The 21168-nt window shown below is 40.5% G+C and overlaps 1 protein-coding gene and 1 long non-coding RNA gene across 2 annotated transcripts in view; both read right to left on the bottom strand.

The window, feature by feature from the left end:
* Positions 1 to 3011: 3011 nt before the first annotated feature.
* LOC117520173 lies at positions 3012 to 10314 on the bottom strand. Its single transcript, XR_004563556.1, has 3 exons — positions 10220 to 10314; positions 4056 to 4085; positions 3012 to 3021 (listed from the first exon to the last, which is right to left on the bottom strand). It is a non-coding gene; the product is annotated as an uncharacterized LOC117520173 (long non-coding RNA).
* A 344-nt stretch (positions 10315 to 10658) lies between these two features.
* LOC117519650 (short transient receptor potential channel 7-like) overlaps positions 10659 to 21168 on the bottom strand; it is a 214412-nt gene continuing 203902 nt past the window's right edge. The window contains exons 6-7 of the mRNA XM_034180923.1: positions 15599 to 15832; positions 10659 to 10927 (exon numbers count right to left, since the gene is read on the bottom strand). Of these exons, the coding sequence (XP_034036814.1) occupies positions 10659 to 10927; positions 15599 to 15832 (503 nt within the window). The remainder of the gene's footprint in view (positions 10928 to 15598; positions 15833 to 21168) is intronic.

The raw sequence follows: 21168 nt of genomic DNA, 5'->3' as shown, positions 1-21168 counted from the left end.
TCTTGTCAAATCAAATGTTTCTACTTTACTTCTAAGAGTTGATTTTTACACTATGATAGAGCTGATTTAGCACTGTGACAGAGTATATTTAACTCTATTTGGTCTGGGACCAAATGTTATCCCAGCAGATTAAATTTTACTCTGCAAAATTTACTGTGCACCAGCTGCTGGGGTCCTCAACACTGGGCACTTAAGGGTTCTTTTGGCATATTTTATATCGGCTCACCTTCTTGATGGATCTCTGTGGAGAATGAGACACAGTTGTACTTGAATGGGGCCTTCTTGCTCTGAGGCAAGTATAGCTACAGATTACATCACTGTATTGTGAAGAAGTGTAGCTAATATTTGTTAACTGCCCCACCCCAAAAAGGATTATTGCAAGTATTCCAAGCCAACTAAAGCAACCAACATTCAAAAGTTTGCCGACATCTGACATCAGTTTCTCATAGTTAGAATCTTCCTATAAGGGCCCCTTCACAGATAGTACAAATAAGTACAAATCAGGGTGAATCACGGCAGAACAGCTCGTATGAGCGAACCACAAAACCATGGAGCTGACTGGCAGGTGTGAACGATGCCACTACAACAGTTTCATGTGCGCGGGAACACAGTGCGAGCAGCTGCGTGATGTGGGTATACATCGCACAGCTGCTGTGAAAAAATAAATAAAAAATACATCCTGCGATGGTTTTGTGCATGCGGGAACACAGTACAAGCAGCGCAGCTGCTGTGAGAAAAAATAAATAAAAATACATGCCGCCCACAGGATTCAAACCTGCAATTTCCAAAAGCTCTGATTGCCAGCCAGAAACTTTATCACTGAGCTACCATCGCTGTCCTATAAAAGTTGCGGGAAAATGCCTGATATCAAGAAGAACAACCACACACCATATAAAAACACCACATTTTATTGAATCCCTCTTATCAAGTGGACAATACAAGTATGATCCATCTGTTCCTCTGTAGATGACCCATGGTTACAGATGTACAGTCATGAACTGACATGAATGAGAAGCAGGATGCTCTTATCATGTCCACATCTACTGGCGGCGTGTGCAGCCGGCCCCGTGCAAGTCTACGGCCCGACACGCGTGTCTTGTGGACGATGCACCGCAGGACAAACACTGTATCATGTGGAACAGAGCTCACGTGGGTGACGTGACATTCAGATCGCCCACTGCGTGGTCTGATCTGACCGTCCGTTTCACCTGGGGTAGCCTGTCAACGTGCGAGGCGTGCGATTGCTTGCTGCAGCCCATTGCAACAGCGATATATGTTTTTATGTATGTCCACATGAGGACAGCAAGTAGCCATATGCGCGTGACAGTGGGCAGTTGTTAGTTCATGTCCGTCCAAACACAGCACATGTTCTCCAGATGGGATGCCCAGAACCACAGATCTTCACAGCTGCTCCTGTTGGCGGACCCCTGGCAGTTTAGCGCATACACCAACACACCATCTGTACATCCATATCAGCAGCTCATGCAAGTGCGCTCCCACCCCCCACCCCGTCAGACCACATGTTTACATATGGGGGGGGCACACTCTGGCACCTCACGTGTATTGCTGTTTTGCAAAGCCACACTTGTGGGAGCACTTAGACAAATTTCACCGCCAGCTCGAAAGGGATAGTCTGCTGACTGTTGTCGTGCTAATAGCGCAAATGGCCACACATTTTCTAAATGCCAAGCGAGCGGTGTTAGATGTTCATGTGTGTCATCTGGAATTTGGCCAACACCTGTGAGGGTTCGATGGGCTCTCACAGGCCACACTCTGTCTTTCAGCCGCTGGTGTACGCAAATATTTGTAGTAACAGGTGTACGAGGCGTTGGAGGCAGCTGTGGTTTTACACGTATTGCATGCGATTCCTGCTTCATGTGCACTTCAAGCGCAATTTGACCACATTTGTACTGTGAAGGGGCCCTTAACATTTAGCTGTGGGCTTCTGGACTCTGGCTTACATTCACCTTTTACTTTTTCTGACAAATCTGACAAAAAGTGTGAATAAGACAGTGACACTTTCTTCAGTGTACAGTTTTAAATCATAAAGGTTTGGATGCTCTCTCTGCTGCAAAAATAGCTTCTCCCAGCGGCAATAAACTCTGCCAACAGATTGTCTACTTGTAAGACTTAACTGCAGCTCTGAATATAAAATAAATAAATGAAAATAATATTAATAATAAAATTTTACACTCGGGCTCCAGCAAAAAAGGATGCACGGCCATTAGTGAACAAATTGAGTAAAAATTAAAAAAAAGAAGCAATGTTCAAACCTTCGAATTAAGTTGAAAATGTTCCTGTCTGTTTCTCTTTCCACAGAAGAGAAACAGACAGAATTTTCTTTTTCATATGGATGGTGATAAACAGATTTGCCAGAGGCACAAGACAGCTATACGTTTCCTAGTAACAGCATATGACAGCAAAAGATTCACATTTGGTTTTGGCTGACAGGAGTAGAAGGGCGAGTGGGGACAAGAGTGACTTAAATAGAAGACACAGAAGCCGCATCACAGAAACGAGAGTGTCTGCTAGGCTGCAGAACAAATTCATGTACACTCTAATAACATGGTGCCATGATATTAGTATTTTAAAACACTGCTTTCGTGAAATATGTGTTGTATTGAGATGATGGATCACTCTATCAGGGGTGGGCAGCGAGGGCTGAGACACTGCAGGTTTTCCTTACTACCAATCACCTCAGCAGGTGTTTTGCTGATGAGCTTCTCCTCTAAACATAAACACCTGATCATTAATGAAATCACCTGCTGAGACACCTGACCATTAATGAAATCACCTGCTGAGGTGACTGGTAGTAAGGAAAACCTGCACTGTCTCAGCCCTTCATGGCACATGATACCTACCCCTCCTCTCTGGGGTCAACATAAGTGCGTATGTATGCTTGTTGGCTTCAGTTACAGCATATGTGCATTATAATGAGTGTTGAGAATGTGTGAGTGTTTTTCCATGACATCATTTTCAACTGATTGCTCGCTGTATTGTGACATCATCTTAAATTCTAGCCTGAAATCAAAGATGGGCGATAAAGTTGACATTTTTCTACCTCTGAAATATTATTAAACTGTGTCTTGAAGAAATTTTGCAAATATTTAATATCTTTAAAATGATGAAAATGGGGCGGCACAGTCTCGTATGAACCTCTGCATGATATTGTGGGATTTGATCACTTCCAGGGACAGCCTGCACAAACACAGCAGCACTTGTAACGGAAAAATGGTATACTGTTTTGATTTTGGCTGCAATTACTGAAGCAGTTGCGAAAAGTGCAGGTTTTTTTTCGGTTCCCAGTGGAGAAGAGAAGACAAAGAAAATGGGAGAGGACGTATCGGTAAGTTTTAGCCTACACACCTTGACAGAGTAGCTGTGGTCTCTCACCTACCTCCACATGTTTGAGCTCTGGGCCATAAACAAACCGCAACACATGTCCACTTTCCAACGCATTGTCACTTTTTCTTTGTATTTTCACTTTGTTTGCAGTGAAATTTGCCCAAAACTCAAAAAAAGTGCCATATTTCTGATGGGGACAAATGAGGGCTGTCCCTGGATGTAGGATTATTGTGTCATATGCATCATATTTTAATCCTTTAGCGCCCACCTTCAAACAAGACTATGGTGCCCAATACTGTTAAACAGCTTGACTTGAATTCTTGATACATTTTTGGCAAATTAAATATTTTTAATGAGCAGCTGAATAGCTGTACCTAATGACGTGGCTAGTGACTGTATATGCACATTATATGTGATATCATGTATATTCATTATTTCATTTTCTATACCTGCTTGATCTAATTAAGGGTGATGGGGGGGTGGCTGGAGCCTATCCCAGCAGTCATAGGGCATGTAGCAGGGTACACACGGGATACGATACCAGTCTATTGCAGTGCCTAGCTAGTGTATAGCAATCTGCATGTACAACCCCGATTCCAATGAAGCTGGGACGTTGTGTGAAATGTAAATAAAAACAGAATACAATGATTTGCAAATCCTCTTCAACCTATATTCAATTGAATACACCACAAGATATTTAATGTTCAAACTGATAGACTTTTTTGATGTTGTGCAAATACCTGCTCATTTTGAAATGGATACCTGCAACACAATTCAAAAAAGCTGGGAGAGGGGCAACAAATAACTGGGAAAGTTGATAAATGCTCAAAGAACACCTGTTGGAACATACCACAGGTGAACAGGTTAATTGGAAACAGGTGAGTGTCATGATTGGTATAAAAGGCGCATCCCCAAAAGGCTCAAGCCATTCACAAGCAAAGATGGGGCGAGGATCACCACTTTGTGAACAAATGCATGAAAAAATAGTCCAACAGTTAAGAACAATGTTTCTCAACGTTTCAGTGGCAAGCAATTTAGCAATTCCATCTTCTACAGTCCATAATATAATCAGAAGATTCAGAGAATCTGGAGAACCTTTTACATGTAAACGGCAAGGCTGAAAACCAACATTTAATGTCGGTGACCTTCGATCCCTCAGGCGACACTGCATTAAAAACCAGCATCATTGTGTAAAGGATCTTAGGGCCCTGTCCCACTGGGGAGAGGATCAATTGCGTATGAATTGAGTACATAAATTACAGGCGTTCGTGGTCGTCCGCAACAAAATGGCCAAAAATGACAAATGTCCCAGTATGAATTACGGATATATTAATAATATATAGCGAATATATGATGAACAATCACGGTTATATAACGCACATAGTGAGGAAACTGATCCGACACATTGAGATTATCACGGCAGTATTACGGGTGTATTATGAATGCATCGCGCACGTGTTGCGCATGCATGGCATCTGCATTGCAGCCATAAAATAAGCTCACATCAGAGGCCATCGGCATCACTATTCACACGAACAATACAGGCTCTGGAGCATTTGCTGGACTTGGACAAGTTGATCACAGAGTTAATGTTCATTTTGTCATGCGAGGGTTAACTGTTCATGAGTTTGGGGAGGGGGGAAGCCGCTTGGGGTGTGAGACGGCGCTTGTTTTTTTTGAGAGAGTGTCACAGAAACAGACTTCAGCGTGAGTTGTGGCTAAACAGCAACTCTTCCTTTGGTTGGTGTTAAATAAAAGTCCCGGAGGAGACACAATTGCAGCAGCTACGTCTTGTGGATTTGATACAGCCGGACCGTCACTGACTGTCAGGTATGTTACTTTCTGCCACATATAGTACTCTGGGTTTACGTGACGTGTTTGTTATGCATTCACAGACTGTCCGCAAATCATCTGCAAAGCAGATGTAATAAAAATGCTTTATTCGTGGCCAGTTTATACGCATTCGCTACAACATATTTTAGTTTGTGATGTGGACATGAAAGGCACGATATATATCTGTTTTACACACTGTCCCGGTCAGCTTCCAAGCCGCAAATCCCCATCAGTTGCGGATATCAGCGGTTAACGGCAGATATACAGTGCATAGAGTGAGTATGTATTGTGTATGAATTGAGTATACAAGGAGTATGTAAGGCAGATGTTATCCGCATCCAGATTTTTGAACAGCTCAAAAATCCTGGCTGCGGACATGCGCGCCTCTCTGCAGATGATCATGGGCCTGTTTGGATGACGGCCGACTCATACAGGCATGTTGCATGGATATTGCGGATGTGTGGCGAATATGAGCCAATTTTGTGTGCAATCCATACGCAAGTCCTCCAAAACTCCAGTGGGACAGGGCCTTTACTGCGTGAGCTCAGGAACACTTCAGAAAACCATTGTCAGTTAACACAGTTTGTCGCTACATCTACAAGTGCAAGTTAAAACTCTACCATGCAAAGCAAAAGCCATACATCAACAACATCCAGAAATGCCACCGCCTTCTCTGGGCCCATGCTCATTTGAAATGGACAGACGCAAAGTGGAAAAGTGTGCTGTGGTCTGATGAGTCCACATTTCAAATTGTTTTTGGATATCATGGATGTCGTGCCCTCCAGACAAAAGAGGAAAAAACCATCCAGAGTGTTACCAGTGGAAAGTTCAAAAGCCAGCATCTGTGGTGGTATGGGGGTGTGTTATTGCCCATGGCATGTTCAACTTACACATCTGTGATGGCACCATCAATGCTGAAAGGTACATCCAGGTTTTGGAGCAACACATGCTGCCATCCAAGCAATGTCTTTTTCAGGGACATCCCTGCTTATTTCAGCAAGACAATGCCAAGCCACATTCTGCACGTGTTACAACAGCGTGGCTTCATAGTAAAACAGTGTAGGTACTAGACTGGCCTTCATGCAGTCCAGACCTGTCGCTCATTGAAAATGTGTGGCGCATTATGAAGTGCAAAGCTTTAACAATTAGTGTCCTCAGTTCCCAAATGCTTACTGAGTGTTGTTATGTCGAGTTCACACCGGGCATGATGTGAGCGACAGCAGCGACAGGTTGCCATGTAATCCCTATGGAACGACGTGTTTTGGTGCCAAGTCACGCAGCGTGACGCTATGGACTCAAATGAAGAGTTTTTGCAGCAAGCAGCAGCAGGAGGACCGGAGTTTCCTTCTCTTCTCATTTTACGTGCGCGCGCGAGCGAATCGTCCATGGAGATTATTTTAGCTGCTTATTACTACACACAATGGTGGGCAAAGATAACCAAAAAATTAACTTCGATAACAGATAATCAGATAACTGAAAAGTTATCTTCGATAAAGATAAAACAATAAACCACCCAAAAATGTATCGGAAGTTACAGATAACCGATAAATTCCAATATTATCTCTGGCACATTTACAACTACTAGTAAAACAAATTTAATAGCTTCTAGTAATATTAAAAATAACAACAGACAAACAATGAGACCACACTTTTTTCTTTCAACATTCTGCCCCTGCTGGAAACTCTTGTTTACTACAGCGCTCCCAGCACAGAGGCACCCCGAGAGCAGCCATAAAGCCAGCTCTCTATCAATTACAACACTCCGGTCAGGCAGAGGTCTTGAAAAATAAAGTCATGCTGAGGTATGGTTTTGATTTATAAATAACATTAATACCGATAGAATAACTCCATTAATGTCAATTCTGTCATTTGTACAAAGTTAAAATATAACATACGAGGGCTGTCAATAAAGTAAGGGTCCTTTTTATTTTTTTCAAAAACTATATGGATTTCATTCATATGTTTTTACGTCAGACATGCTTGAACCCTCGTGCGCATGCGTGAGTTTTTCCACGCCTGTCGGTGACGTCATTCGCCTGTGAGCACTCCTTGTGGGAGGAGTCGTCCAGCCCCTCGTCGGAATTCCTTTGTCTGAGAAGTTGCTGAGAGACTGGCGCTTTGTTTGATCAAAATCTTTCTAAACCTGTGAGACACATCGAAGTGGACACGGTTCGAAAAATTAAGCTGGTTTTCAGTGAAAATTTTAAACGGCTGATGAGAGATTTTGAGGTGATACTGTCACTTTAAGGACTTCCCACGGTGCGAGACGTCGCGCTGCACTCTCAGGCGCCGTCGTCAGCCTGTTCAAGCTGAAAACCTCCACATTTCAGGCTCTATTGATCCAGGACGTCGTGAGAGAACAGAGAAGTTTCAGAAGAAGTCGGTTTCAGCATTTTATCCGGATATTCCACTGTTAAAGGAGATTTTTTTAATGAAAGACGTGCGGACGGATCCGCGCGTCGGGACGCAGCCAACGCGGTGCGGCGGCACAGGAAAAACACCTCTGGGAGGAGTCGTCCAGCCCCTCCCACAAGGAGTGCTCACAGGCGAATGACGTCACCGACAGGCGTGGAAAAACTCACGCATGCGCACGAGGGTTCAAGCATGTCTGACGTAAAAACATATGAATGAAATCCATATAGTTTTTGAAAAAATAAAAAGGACCCTTACTTTATTGACAGCCCTCGTATATCTTTTAATGTTGAATAATGCACTAATTCTGAGGTTTTGTAACAAACAGACAGATCGCAAAGAATTCTGAGTAAAAGTGCCTCTGCTAAACACTGATTGGTTCAGTGATTCATTATGTAAACCAACACGTTAATGTGACGTCTGTCGTGTGTTGGTGCTTAAAGATAAATGTGCTTTTGTAAAATATTCCATTTTTTTATTTGTAAAAATAGGCATTTTTACGGAGCCCTGGAAGTGTCATCGCAAAATGTTTTGCATGTGGAGAGAATGTGCACACGTTTTATGATGTATGATTTTTCATGCAGGAATTTTTTGGACCGAGTTTCAGGTTAATCGTGCATTCTGCATCGTGTAGTGTACGTGGAGTATCAAACTGCGGTCAACATCTGATGACCACCTCCTGATCGCTGATCGTATGGTCGAATGAGAATCAACCTGTTTGATATATTATTGTGGTTGGCCGTCGTGAGGGTTTCCTGCTGCTGAAAAGCTACAAGCATCCAAACGCTTGCACTGTGCCTGTGCAAACACTGCAGAGCTGGCTTGTAATGTTATTATTATTATTATTTTGCTGTTGTTTTGTTTTGTTTTTAAACTTCATTTGTAAAAAAAAAAAAAAAAAAAAAAGCCATTTGCAAAGCCAAAAAGTTGATTTGACAATCATCTGATATAACTGGGGTCAAAATAAATACAACACTGCCATCTACTGGTTCCCTGACGCTTAGTACTTAGGGCAAATACTGCCATGAACACTACTGGCCAGTAGATGGCAGTAGAGGCATTGAAAACAAACTTCCAGATAATCCCTGTCTGCTACATTTAAAATGCGTGGAATTTAACAAATGCAAATACAAAACCAACGTCTATAAACGCAGAGAATATATTCAAGAGAGTTTTAGGCACTAGAGTTTAATGCTGTTGTCCGTGGAGCCTGAACAGAGTGTCTGAAATGCATTTGCCCTGTCGTGACGTACTGAGATTACATCATCGTACCCATAATGCACTGCGGGGCACAGCATGTGCTCACAAAACCTTAAAAATTAGCACATTACTTTAAAACTAAAACATATATCCGATATTTGCACTTTATAAAACTTCAGACATGACAGTAATTTTAAATAGCTTGTCCAAAATTAGTTTGGTTAAAATTTGAACCATAAGTTAAAAATGTATGCCTTTGGATGACTTAGGTGATATTGCCAGCATATCAGTATGGTGTTAAAGGAAATTTTTTTTTTTTTTTTTTTTTTTGGCCGTTTCTTCTTTGTCTGCAGAGGATTGAGATGCTTTTCATACAAGCAGTTCTCTTCTGTTTGTAGAGGTTATAACTGTGCGTCTGTTATAAAACTTTTAACAGGTGGGTGCTGAACTAATTTTAAATTTTAAAAATGCTTGTCACTGTTCAGCTTTGTTTATCGGTTTAAAAGTTATCGGACAAAAATTAACCGGAAAATAATTGGTCTGATAATGTTTTTTAAAGTTATCTAAAATGATAATCCGATAATGAAAACATTATCTTCGATAATTATCTGTTATCAGATTATCGGAAGTGTGCCCACCACTGACTACACAGATGTATAATAAAACAAATGGTGACTGGTTTCTAAACACAAGAGTTTTTGGAGCGCGAGCAGCAGCCCCGCAGGAGGAGGAGCAGAGTTTCTTTCTCTTTTTATTTTATGTCTGTGAAGATTATTTTACTTATTAACTACACAGATGTATAATAAAACAAATGGTGACTGGTTTCTAAACACAATTATGACAGAGTTTTTGGAGCGAGCAGCAGTGCCGCAGGAGGGGGAGCGGAGTTTCATTCTTTTTTTATTGTTTACATGTGCGTGCGTGAACGGGACAGGAGGTCCTCAAACTGGGTCCCGCAGAGGCGGAAGGACCCCTGAAAGCGGCCATCATCCAGATGCAGCTCCTGCAGCAAATAATGATACTCCCCGAATTGGGAATGTCTCATGACGTTTGTCAGCTTTCCACACAACCCGCTCCATGTGATCAAGGTCTGTCATGTTAACTTGACTGACAACCGGAGCTGGCGAGCGGAATGGAAGCTCCTCCTATTTGATGACGCACCGGGGCAAATTTTCACAGCAAAAGCAGAGCGACACACCGGGCGATGGTGGCGCGTCTGTCGCCACGCGACCCCCATGAATTTGTGGCGTCTGGTGGCGCCCGGTGTCAACGGAGCATTAGAAGGAAAGGTGATGGTAAACATACCAGGTTTTTTGAAACCTGTTGCAGGCATCCATTTCAAAATGAGCAAATATTTGCACAAAACAATAAAGTTTTTCAGTTTGAACATTAAATATCTTGCCTTTGTGGTCTATTCAATTGGATATACTGTATTTGCAGCTGTATCATACAAATAAAATATTAAAAAAAATCATACATTGTGATTTCCGGATTTTTTTTTTTTTTTACTATTATGTCTCTCACAGTGGACATGCACCTAAGATGAAAATTTCAGACCCCTCCATGATTTCTAAGTGGGAGAACTTGCAAAATCACAGGGTGTTCAAATACTTATTTTCCTCACTGTAGGTTGAAGAAGATTGCAAATAATTGTATTCTGTTTTTATTTACATTTTACACAACGTCCCAACTTCATTGGAATAGGGGTTGTATATGTCAATACTCTTTCTAGACAAGCTAGAAAGCTAGCTTATTGCTCTTACAAGACTGTCTAGCCAGGCAAATAGAAAGACAGATAGATAAGAGCATTTTTCAATATTCAGTCACATCCAGCCTCTGTTGAAAACTCTCTTCCATTGATGTATAACTCACGTGGTAAAGGCAGGATTGTACTTGGCTCCCAGGTAATATGAATACAGGTTGAACATGCCAATCATGAAGGCCACAAACACCATGATGAAGATGACCATGAACTTGAAGATGTCCTTCACCGTGCGCCCAAGTGAGATTTGAAGTGGTCCAAAGCTCTCGTTAGCTGGCAGGATGTAGGCGATGCGTGAGAAACTCAGCACCACAGCAATGGCATAAAGGCCTTCTGAGATGATCTGTGGGTCTGATGGACGCCACTTATTTCTAGCTAGAGAATGAGAAAGAGACAACAGATTGGTTACTTGGTTCTTCAGAGTGCATGCAGAGACTCTTGTGTGTATAGACCATAGAGTTACACATAAACTAGAGAGCAGAGTCAGGCCTGGCCATGTGCAAGTGCTGCTATGACCAAACTGGGCAAAAAGCAAGGTTTGAATTGATTGTTTACTGCACAGTTCAGTGCTACAAGTGATGTTTTCATGACAGAGTTCAGACTTCAATTTTACTTAAATGCATGTGCTATGCATTCACTCTCTTTAATCCTACATCAACTCCAGAGTCTGCTTTGAGCATTTTTGTGCCAAGCTGGACATTCATGTAATTAGGATCTTGGGACAACAGCATTATGAGGATTAATCTATGGATTTATTTACATTGCCTGATGCACCATGCTGTGTTTAACGATGATCGAGTCGTGAGTGTGTTTCCATGTTGGTAGGTGTTATGATCCTGAAACCCTGCTATTACTGCCAGGAAGGTAAGAAATAATTATGTTACCTATACAAGATACATGGCATAGGTAACATAATTATTATGCAATTCAAACAATATACTTTATGTATTTTAAATAAATACTGTCATTATTATTGATTTAGAGTAATTATATTTTATTAATACTAAATACATAAAGCTGAGGATTATGCATTTCATTTTATTTGGTAGGTTTGTATTAAAATTATCTAAAAAAAAGTCCATCCATCCATCCATTTACTTCCGCTTTATCCGGAGTCGGGTCGCGGGGGCAGCAGCTCAAGCAAAGCCGCCCAGACCTGTCGATCCACACACACCTCCCCCAGCTCCTCCGGGGGAACCCCAAGGCTTTCCCAAGCCAGCCGAGAGATGTAGTCCCTCCAGTGTGTCCTGGGTCTTCCCTGGGGCCTCCTCCCAATGGGACGTGCCCGGAACACCTCTCCAGCGAGGCGTCCAGGGGGCATCTGGAAAAGATGCCTGAGCCACCTCAACTGACTCCTTTCAATGTGGAGGAGCAGCGGCTCGACTCCGAGCTCCTCCCGAGTGACCGAGCTCCTCACCCTATCTCTAAGGGAGCGCCCAGCCACCCTGCGGAGGAAACTCATCTCGGTCGCTTGTACTCGTGATCTCGTTCTTTCGGTCATGAGCCAAATCTCATGACCATAGGTGAGGATCGGAACGTAGATCGATCAGTAAATCGAGAGCTTTGCCCCCCTACTCAGCTCTCTCTTCACCGCGACGGTCCGATACAGCGACCGCATCACTTCAGATGCTGCACCGATCCGTCTATCGATCTCACGCTCCATCCGTCCCTCACTCGTGAACAAGACCCCGAGATACTTAAACTCCTCTACTTGAGGCAAGGACACTCCACCGACCTGAAGAGGGCAAAGCACCTTTTTCCGGTCGTTGGTTCATTAGTAGTATTATGTACTGGAGTGTGGTTCTGCTTCCAAGTTTCTAGTAGTTCTTGATTTATTGCTAACTCTCTTTGTTCTATGTGCTCTCTCTGTCTGTCTCTCTCCCTCTAAGTCCCTCTGATGTCCCCCTTGTGTCACTCTTGGGTTTTTCAGGTGTGAAGCAAATACTGTGAGGTCGAATAAGACGGTTTAAGTGAAAGACTGGGCCAAAAAGTATAAAAGGGGAACAGGGAAAGGGATGAAGGAAGGGGGAAAATATAAAACATGGTAGAAAGCAAAGAGAACAGATAAAAGGAGAGTGTATTCAAGTAGATATAAGGACAAGGAAAAAAAAAACATGAAGGGGGCAGGAAAACAACCATGAATAGACCATGGAGGATGGGATAATGGAACAAGAAGACAGATGTGAATATGAACAGTAAAGTACAACAAATATATAAATAAAAGAAAATATGGGTTTTATTTGGTTTTAACTCTGATTTGGACAAAGGGATCAGATATTGTAATCATGAACGTTATATGGACAATTACTGATGCCAGTAAAGCCTTATGTATTTACTACTGTGTCATAACAGAGTCATTCCACCAGGTGACAGCACTGATGAAGGTTTTTTTTTTTGATAGGATACAAAGGACTCAGCGCAACAGCCTGCAGCTATAAGATGGAGTTTTTGCTTTTGGACAGTGTTTTTTCATCATGCACTTATGAGCAACACCTAAAAATGAATAGACAGTATGGATGAATCATTTAGATTTTCATCTTGCATATAAGGCCAAATTCCACATTTGTTTGCAGGTTTAAGTACACACACTGTATCTGATTACTTTCAGTTGAGTACTTGCATGTATTTCTGTGTGCTGATAAGAATATCTGTGTATTTGTGTGCACTGGTATAGAATGTGTTTTTGCATGTTTTGTGTGCACAAAGCAGAGGCGTTGGCAGCAGCAGTGTACATTTACCTGAATATATTTGAACACAAGCATGCTTATAGGAAGTATGCAGCAATACTGATGACTCATGCTTTCTTCTGAACCTATAATATATTTTTACTATCATGGCAAACCTTTATCAGGAAGCAGCTCAAACAAATTAGCAATTCATTAACAGTATTCTTTCAGCACAACACAATAATTTGATCTTTCTGCAGCAACACAAGGCAAGAAATAACCTCGTTTTAAATTGAATTCAGTGGAAAGCTTCTGATTGAAACCTCTGTAAAGAGCAAATAAAGCAAGACCAAATCACAATCCAGAATTCTTTCATTAGTTAACTTTCTTTCAAGGTTATATTACTAAAACTACAAGGGAACTCAGAGTGTAAACAATACATAAGCCAATTCCAAACAATTCTGGAATTTTGACAAGGATTAACAGCAGCGCATGTGTGTAGAGATGGCACCCAAGTGGTAAGTGTACTTGGCTTCAGTGTGGAAGGTTCCCGGTTCAAACCCCACCTCTGCCACATTTCTTCATATAATGTGGAGTTGCGTCTGGGAAGTGCATCCAGAGTAAAACGTGCTAAATCACCTGAATTGTGGTGATCCAAGTAAAAAAACAAGGGTGCAGCCAAAGGAACTTACTATTAACATTAGTGTATGTTTCGAGTCTTATTTCTTGCAAAATAGACACTTCAATAATACCATATTCATCCGGAATTGTACAACCCCAAATCATAAAAAGTTGGGATGATATAAAAATGGAACTACCCCCCCCGCAGTGATTCATACATTTTCTTTGACTTCTGTTTCAATGCAGGCAGTATAAACCCAAGACATTTCATATTTTACGTCGTCAACTTCATTTCATTTGTTCATATGCATCCATTCTTGCATTTCAGGCCTGCAACAGAAGAAGAGCAGCCTTTGTTGTCATTGTACATATATATATATATACATACATACAATGAAATTTGTCCTCTGCATTTAACCCATCCTAATTACAGTTAGACATAATCCAAGCACTAGGAGAAGTGGGCTGCCACAGTCCGGCGCCCGGGGACCATCTCCAGATGTAGAGATGCTGCCTTGGTCAGAGAAGGGTGCAGACCCTAAATAAACATGTTTTTGATTGGAACAGGGAAAATTTAGGGGTAATGACGAGGGTAAAAAAATGATTTCATAGAGGTGTTTCAACAGGTGATTATAATCTTGATTTGGTACAAAAGCAGTTGAAAGGCTCTGTTTTTGAGGATCAAAGATGAGCAGAGCATCTCCAGTTTGCCAACAAATGCTTGAGAAAATTATTAAAATGTTTGAAAACAATATTCCTCAAAGAAAGATAGGAAGGCATTGTATATTTCTCCTTCTACAGTGCATAATATCACTGAAAGATTCAAGGAATCTGGAGGAATTTCAGTGCATAAAGTGCACCCATGACCCATAAATCTCTCAGACAGCACAACATCAAGAAAAGTCTTTCATCAATAGCTGATATAACCACATGGGCAACAAGTTACTTTGGGGAACCTTTATTTAACACTACAATATGGAGTTACATTCACAAATGGCACTTAAAACTTTATCATGCCAAAATGAAGCCTTATGTGCTGATGTTGTGTCAACTTCCCTATGCTCGGACACATCTAGATTGGGCCATAACATGGTGGAAATGTGTACTGTGGTCATCCAAATAAGTATTCCAGATCTTCTTTGGAAGAAATGAACGTCTTCTCTGGACCAAAGACGAAACGGATCATCCAGACTTTTACTGAATACAGATGTACTGTACATGTAATTTCTTAGCATTTTTTTTTTAATAAATTTGCAAAAAATCTCAAAAAAACTTTTTTTCACATTGGGGTATTGCCTGTAGAATTTTGAGGAAACAAACAGAAAAGCCCAGGTTAGAAGTGAACCTGGGACCTTCTGACTGTCCACAAGTCACATTAAAACCAAAATTCCACAGCTCGAGGCCTGAAAACCTTTGGAGGGAAATAAAAATAAATAAAAAGCACCAAAAGCTCACTAGTACGTAATGGAAACATAAAAAAAATACAGTGTATATTCAAACCAAAATTCCATAGAATTTTTTTTAGTTCTTTTGTAAAAGCTTGACCATCACAGAGACTGGCTGAAGTAGACTCTGGATCAACATCTTAATGGAATGGATTTTACTTCTTGATAGAACTGATACTTCCAAAGTTCATGCATCTTTGGCTCAAATCATTTTAAACAATACTGTACATAAACAGGAAAATGCTACTTATTGCATGACCTCCATACTGGAGGTATTCACTCACATTAGAAATACTTTTGCAGTATCTTCTTACCGTATGTGAAGTAGGCCACTTCATCCGGTAATGAGGCATTGCTGATATCTTCATCTGGCACATGCATGTCCACATACTGCTGGGCTTTGGACGCCTTAAGAAAAGCCATGAAGCGGGCCGTGAAGGATGCCACGAAGACAGACAACATGCCGAAATCAAGTACGTTCCAAAGGTGTAAGACATACTCTCTGGGGCCATCGCTCCAGATCTCCTTACACTCTGACCATATCATACCTGAGGATGGAGACAGAAAGTGTGTGGAAACCCTTATTCCCTCCCACACAGTCACTCTGTCATCCTGTAGTTGCAGCTAAAACAAGCTGAGAATTGCTCCTTAAAAAGGTGTCCTGATCTGTGTCTGTAACAATCAGTGGTGGGCACAGATAACCAAAAAATTAACTTCAATAACAGATAATCAGATAACTGAAAAGTTATCTTTGATAAAGATAAAAACGATAAACCACCCAAAAATGTATCAAAAGTTACTGATAACCAATAAATTCCAGTACTGTCTCTGGTACATTTGCAAATACTAACAAACTGAATTTGAGTTTTAACATCACAATCGCTTCTGGTAGCATCAAAAGCGACAACAGACCCAAACAATGAGCACGCACTTCTGTCTTTGAACAACTTGTCCCCTGCTGGAAGCATTTGTTTACTACAACCCCTGGCAAAAATTATGGAATCACCGGCCTCGGAGGATGTTCATTCAGTTGTTTAATTTTGTAAAAAAAAAAGCAGATCACAGACATGACACAAAACTAAAGTCATTTTAAATGGCAACTTTCTGGCTTTAAGAAACACTATAAGAAATCAGGAAAAAAAACTGTGGCAGTCAGTAACGGTTACTTTTTTAGACCAAGCAGAGGGAAGAAAATATGGAATCACTCAATTCTGAGGAAAAAATTATGGAATCACCCTGTAAATTTTCATCCCCAAAACTAACACCTGCATCAAATCAGATCTGCTCATTAGTCTGCATCCAGAAAGGAGTGATCACACCTTGGGGAGCTGTTGCACCAAGTGGACTGACATGAATCATGGCTCCAACACGAGATGTCAATTGAAACAAAGGAGAGGATTATCAAACTCTTAAAAGAGGGTAAATCATCACGCAATGTTGCAAAAGATGTTGGTTGTTCACAGTCAGCTGTGTCTAAACTCTGGACCAAATACAAACAACATGGGAAGGTTGTTAAAGGCAAACATACTGGTAGACCAAGGAAGACATCAAAGCGTCAAGACAGAAAACTTAAAGCAATATGTCTTAAAAATTGAAAATGCACAACAAAACAAATGAGGAACGAATGGGAGGAAACTGGAGTCGACGTCTGTGACCGAACTGTAAGAAACCACCTAAAGGAAATGGGATTTACATACAGAAAAGCTAAACGAAAGCCATCATTAACACCTAAACAGAAAAAAACAAGATTACAATGGGCTAAGGAAAAGCAATCGTGGACTGTGGATGACTGGATGAAAGTCATATTCAGTGATGAATCTTGAATCTGCATTGGGCAAGGTGATGATGCTGGAACTTTTGTTTGGTGCCGTTCCAATGAGATTATAAAGATGACTGCCTGAAGAGAACATGTAAATTTCCACAGTCACTGATGATATGGGGCTGCATGTCAGGTAAAGGCACTGGGGAGATGGCTGTCATTACATCATCAATAAATGTACAAGTTTACGTTGATATTTTGGACACTTTTCTTATCCCATCAATTGAAAGGATGTTTGGGGATGATGAAATCATAATTCAAGATAATGCATCTTACCATAGAGCAAAAACTGTGAAAACATTCCTTGCAAAAAGACACACAGGGTCAATGTCATGGCCTGCAAATAGTCCGGATCTTAATCCAACTGAAAATCTTTGGTGGAACTTGAAGAAAAGGCTCCAACCTGCAAAGCTGATCTGGCAACAGCAATCAGAGAAAGTTGGAGCCAGATTGATGAAGAGTACTGTTTGTCACTCATTAAGTCCATGCCTCAGACTGCAAGCTGTTATAAAAGCCAGAGGTGGTGCAACAAAATACTAGTGATGTGTTGGAGCGTTCTTTTGTTTTTCATGATTCCATAATTTTTTCCTCAGAATTGAGTGATTCCATATTTTTTTCCTCTGCTTGGTCTAAAAAAGTAACAGTTACTGACTGCCACAATCTTTTTTTCTTGATTTCTTATAGTGTTTCTTAAAACCAGAAAGTTGCCATTTGAAATGACTTTAGTTTTGTGTCATGTCTGATCTGCTTTTTTTTCTATAAAATTAAACAACTGAATGAACATCCTCCGAGGCCAGTGATTCCATAATCAATAATTTTTGCCAGGGGTTGTACATGGCTTCCGCCACAGAAGCAAGCTGAGAACAGCTGCAAAGCCCAGCTCTCTACCCAATCACAATGCTCTGGTCAGGCGGAGGTCTTGGAAAATAAAGCCATGCTGACTTATGGTTTGGTGTATAAATAAAATGAATACTGATAGAATAACTCCATTAATGTCAATTCTGTCATTTCTACAAAGGTAAAATAGAACATATATCTTTTAATGTTGAATAATGCACTAATTCTGAAGTTTTGTAAAAAAGACAGACAGATCCCAAAGGATTTTGGGTAAAATGTGCCTCTTCTGCTAAACACTGATTGGTTGAGTCATTCATTATGTAAACCAACACGTTAATGTGATGTGTGTTGTGTGTTGGTGTTTACAGATAAATGTGCTTTTGTAAAATATTCCATTTTTTTATTTGTAAATCAGGCATTTTTACAGAGCCCTGGAAGTGTCATCGCAAAATGTTTTGCATGTGGAGAGAATGTGCGCTCATTTTATTATACTTGCGCTTATTTTATTATATTGCGAGCATGTTTTATGATGTTGTGCACACATTTTATTATATTGCGCACACGTTTTATTATATTGTAAAACGTGCACTCGCCGCACTGCGAGATCTCAGTAACATTGAGAACTGCACTGAGACGCTCTGATCACTGTGTACTAACCGCTGCACACAGACAACACCATTCACATCGCAACATAAAAATATTTCTATTTTTTATATTGTGCCTAAAATTCTCGTGAATATATTCTCTGGGTTTTTAGACATTGTTATTGCGTTTATTTTATGTAAACATGTGAGAATCACAGGCTGTCTCTCCATTATTTTCAATGGGAGCTGCTGTGAGCTGTGCTCGCTTCCTGATCATGTCGTTCTGGGGGAAAGTGAAGTTTGTTCTTTAACGTCTTGATTATTGTTTGTTCTTTAACGTCTTGATTATTGTTCTTTACAACACTTTGTCCTCTTTGTTCCAGACTAATATATATAATATGTCTGAAATTTGGTTTCCATTTATTAAATTCCACACAGATTAAACATAACAGACACGGATTATTTGCTAGAATTGGTTTAGGATGTTTTCAGGGTATCATGCAGCAGTCTCTTATTAATGTGACGAAAAGCATAAAAAATTACATTTTTGTAGTATAAAATTCATTTACAACTGTCATCGTGTTGATTCTCTATATCAGGGGTAGCCAAGTTCGGTCCTCGAGAGCTACCTTACTGACACTCTTAGTTGTCTCCCTGCTCCAACACACCTGAATCCAATGAAAGACTCGTTAGCAGACTTTTAATGAGCCTTTAGTTGTATAACCACAGTTTTTCATGATTTCTTCACATCTGCGAGGCATTCATTTTATTGGTTTGGAACCAAGATTTTGCTTGTTTACTAGTGTGCTCGGGGTCATTGTCTTGTTGAAACACCCATTTCAAGGACATGTCCTCTTCAGCATAAGGCAACATGACCTTTTCAAGTATTTTGACATATCCAAACTGATCCATGATACCTGGTATGCGATATATAGTAGGAGAAACATGCTCATATCATGATGCTTGCACCACCATGCTTCACTGTCTTCACTGTGAACTGTGGCTTAAATTCAGAGTTTGGGGGTCATCTCACAAACTGTCTGCAGCCCTTGGACCCAAAAAGAACAGTTTTACTCTCATCAGTTCACAAAATATTCATCCATTTCTCTTTAGGCCAGTTGATGTGTTCTTTGGCAAATTGTAACCTCTTCTGCACATGTCTTTTATTTAACAGAGGGACTTTACGGGGGATTCTTGCAAATAAATTAGCTTCACACAGGCGTCTTCTAACTGTCACAGCACTTACAGGTAACTCCAGACTGTCTTTGATCATCCTGGAGCTGATCAATGGGTGAGCATTTGCCATTCTGGTTATTCTTCTATCCATTTTGATGGTTGTTTTCCGTTTTCTTCCACACGTCTCTGTTTTTTTTGTACATTTTAAAGCATTGGAAATGATTGTAGATGAACATCCTATAATTTTTTGCACCTGCGTATACGTTTTCCCCTCTCCAATCAACGTTTCAAAGAGAAAAACATGTTCAACAGGTGCTAGCTTCATCCTTAAATAGGGGACACCTGATTCACACCTGTTTGTTCCACAAAATTGACGAACTCACTGACTGAATGCCACACTACTATTATTGTGAACACCCCCTTTTCTACTTTTTTTTTTACTAACAGCCCAGTTTCATAGCCTTAAGAGTGTGCATATCATGAATGCTTGGTCTTGTTGGATTTGTGAGAATCTACTGAATCTACTGGTACCTTGTTTCCCATGTAACAATAAGAAATATACTCAAACCTGGATTAATCTTTTAGTCACATAGCACTACTATTATTCTGAACACTACTGTATATCCACACTAAAACCTTAAAAATTAGCGCATTACTTTAAAACTAAAACGTATATCTGGTATTTTCACTTTATAAAGCTTCAGACATGACATTAATTTAAATAACTTGTCCGAAATTAGTTTGGTTAAAAGTTGAACCATAAGTTAAAAATGTATGTTTCTGGATGACTTGGGTGATATTGCCCGCGTATCAGTATGAGGTTAAAAGAAATGAGTTTTTTTGGGGGGGGGACCAGTTCTCCTTTGCCTGCAGAGGATAGAGCAGTTTCCTCTTAAAGCAGCTCTTCTCTGTTTTGCAGAGGGCAGAACTACACATCAGCTACAAAACATTTAACAGGTAGGTGCTCAACTGATTTTAAGTTTTAGAAATATTTGTAGCTGTTCAGCTTTATTTATCACGTTAGCGCTCTAAAAATTATCGGACAAAAATTTATCGCAAGATAATTAGTCCGATTTTAAAGTAATCCGATAATGAAAACATTATCTTCGATAATTATCCGTTATCGGATTATCGGAACTGTGCCCACCACTGGTAACAATGACAACAATAACACTACTAGAATTAGAAATACTCTTCCATTCGACTGCACACAGAAAAAAAACACATGCACAAAAGTCAGTACTAGTTAAAATAAAATAAAAAAATTGCACACTCAAATAATATAATTGTGGTTATGTTCCAGATGAAAGGAAGAGCATCAGCAGAGTGGAAGCAGCTGAAGTGTGTAACACACTTTGCCACAGGCTATTTATCTGCAGCGTTTGTCCTTTTTCCTCCTCACTCTTCTCTGTATACTGTATGTTACTGTAGTATGCGTCAATGCAACTTCTTTCTTTTTTTACTGCAA

This window comes from Thalassophryne amazonica, chromosome 11 (genome assembly GCF_902500255.1).
Source record: "Thalassophryne amazonica chromosome 11, fThaAma1.1, whole genome shotgun sequence".
Classification (NCBI taxonomy): Eukaryota; Metazoa; Chordata; class Actinopteri; order Batrachoidiformes; family Batrachoididae; genus Thalassophryne; species Thalassophryne amazonica.
Note: the sequence above shows the minus strand (reverse complement) of the source record. Positions and strands in the feature narration are given on the sequence as shown.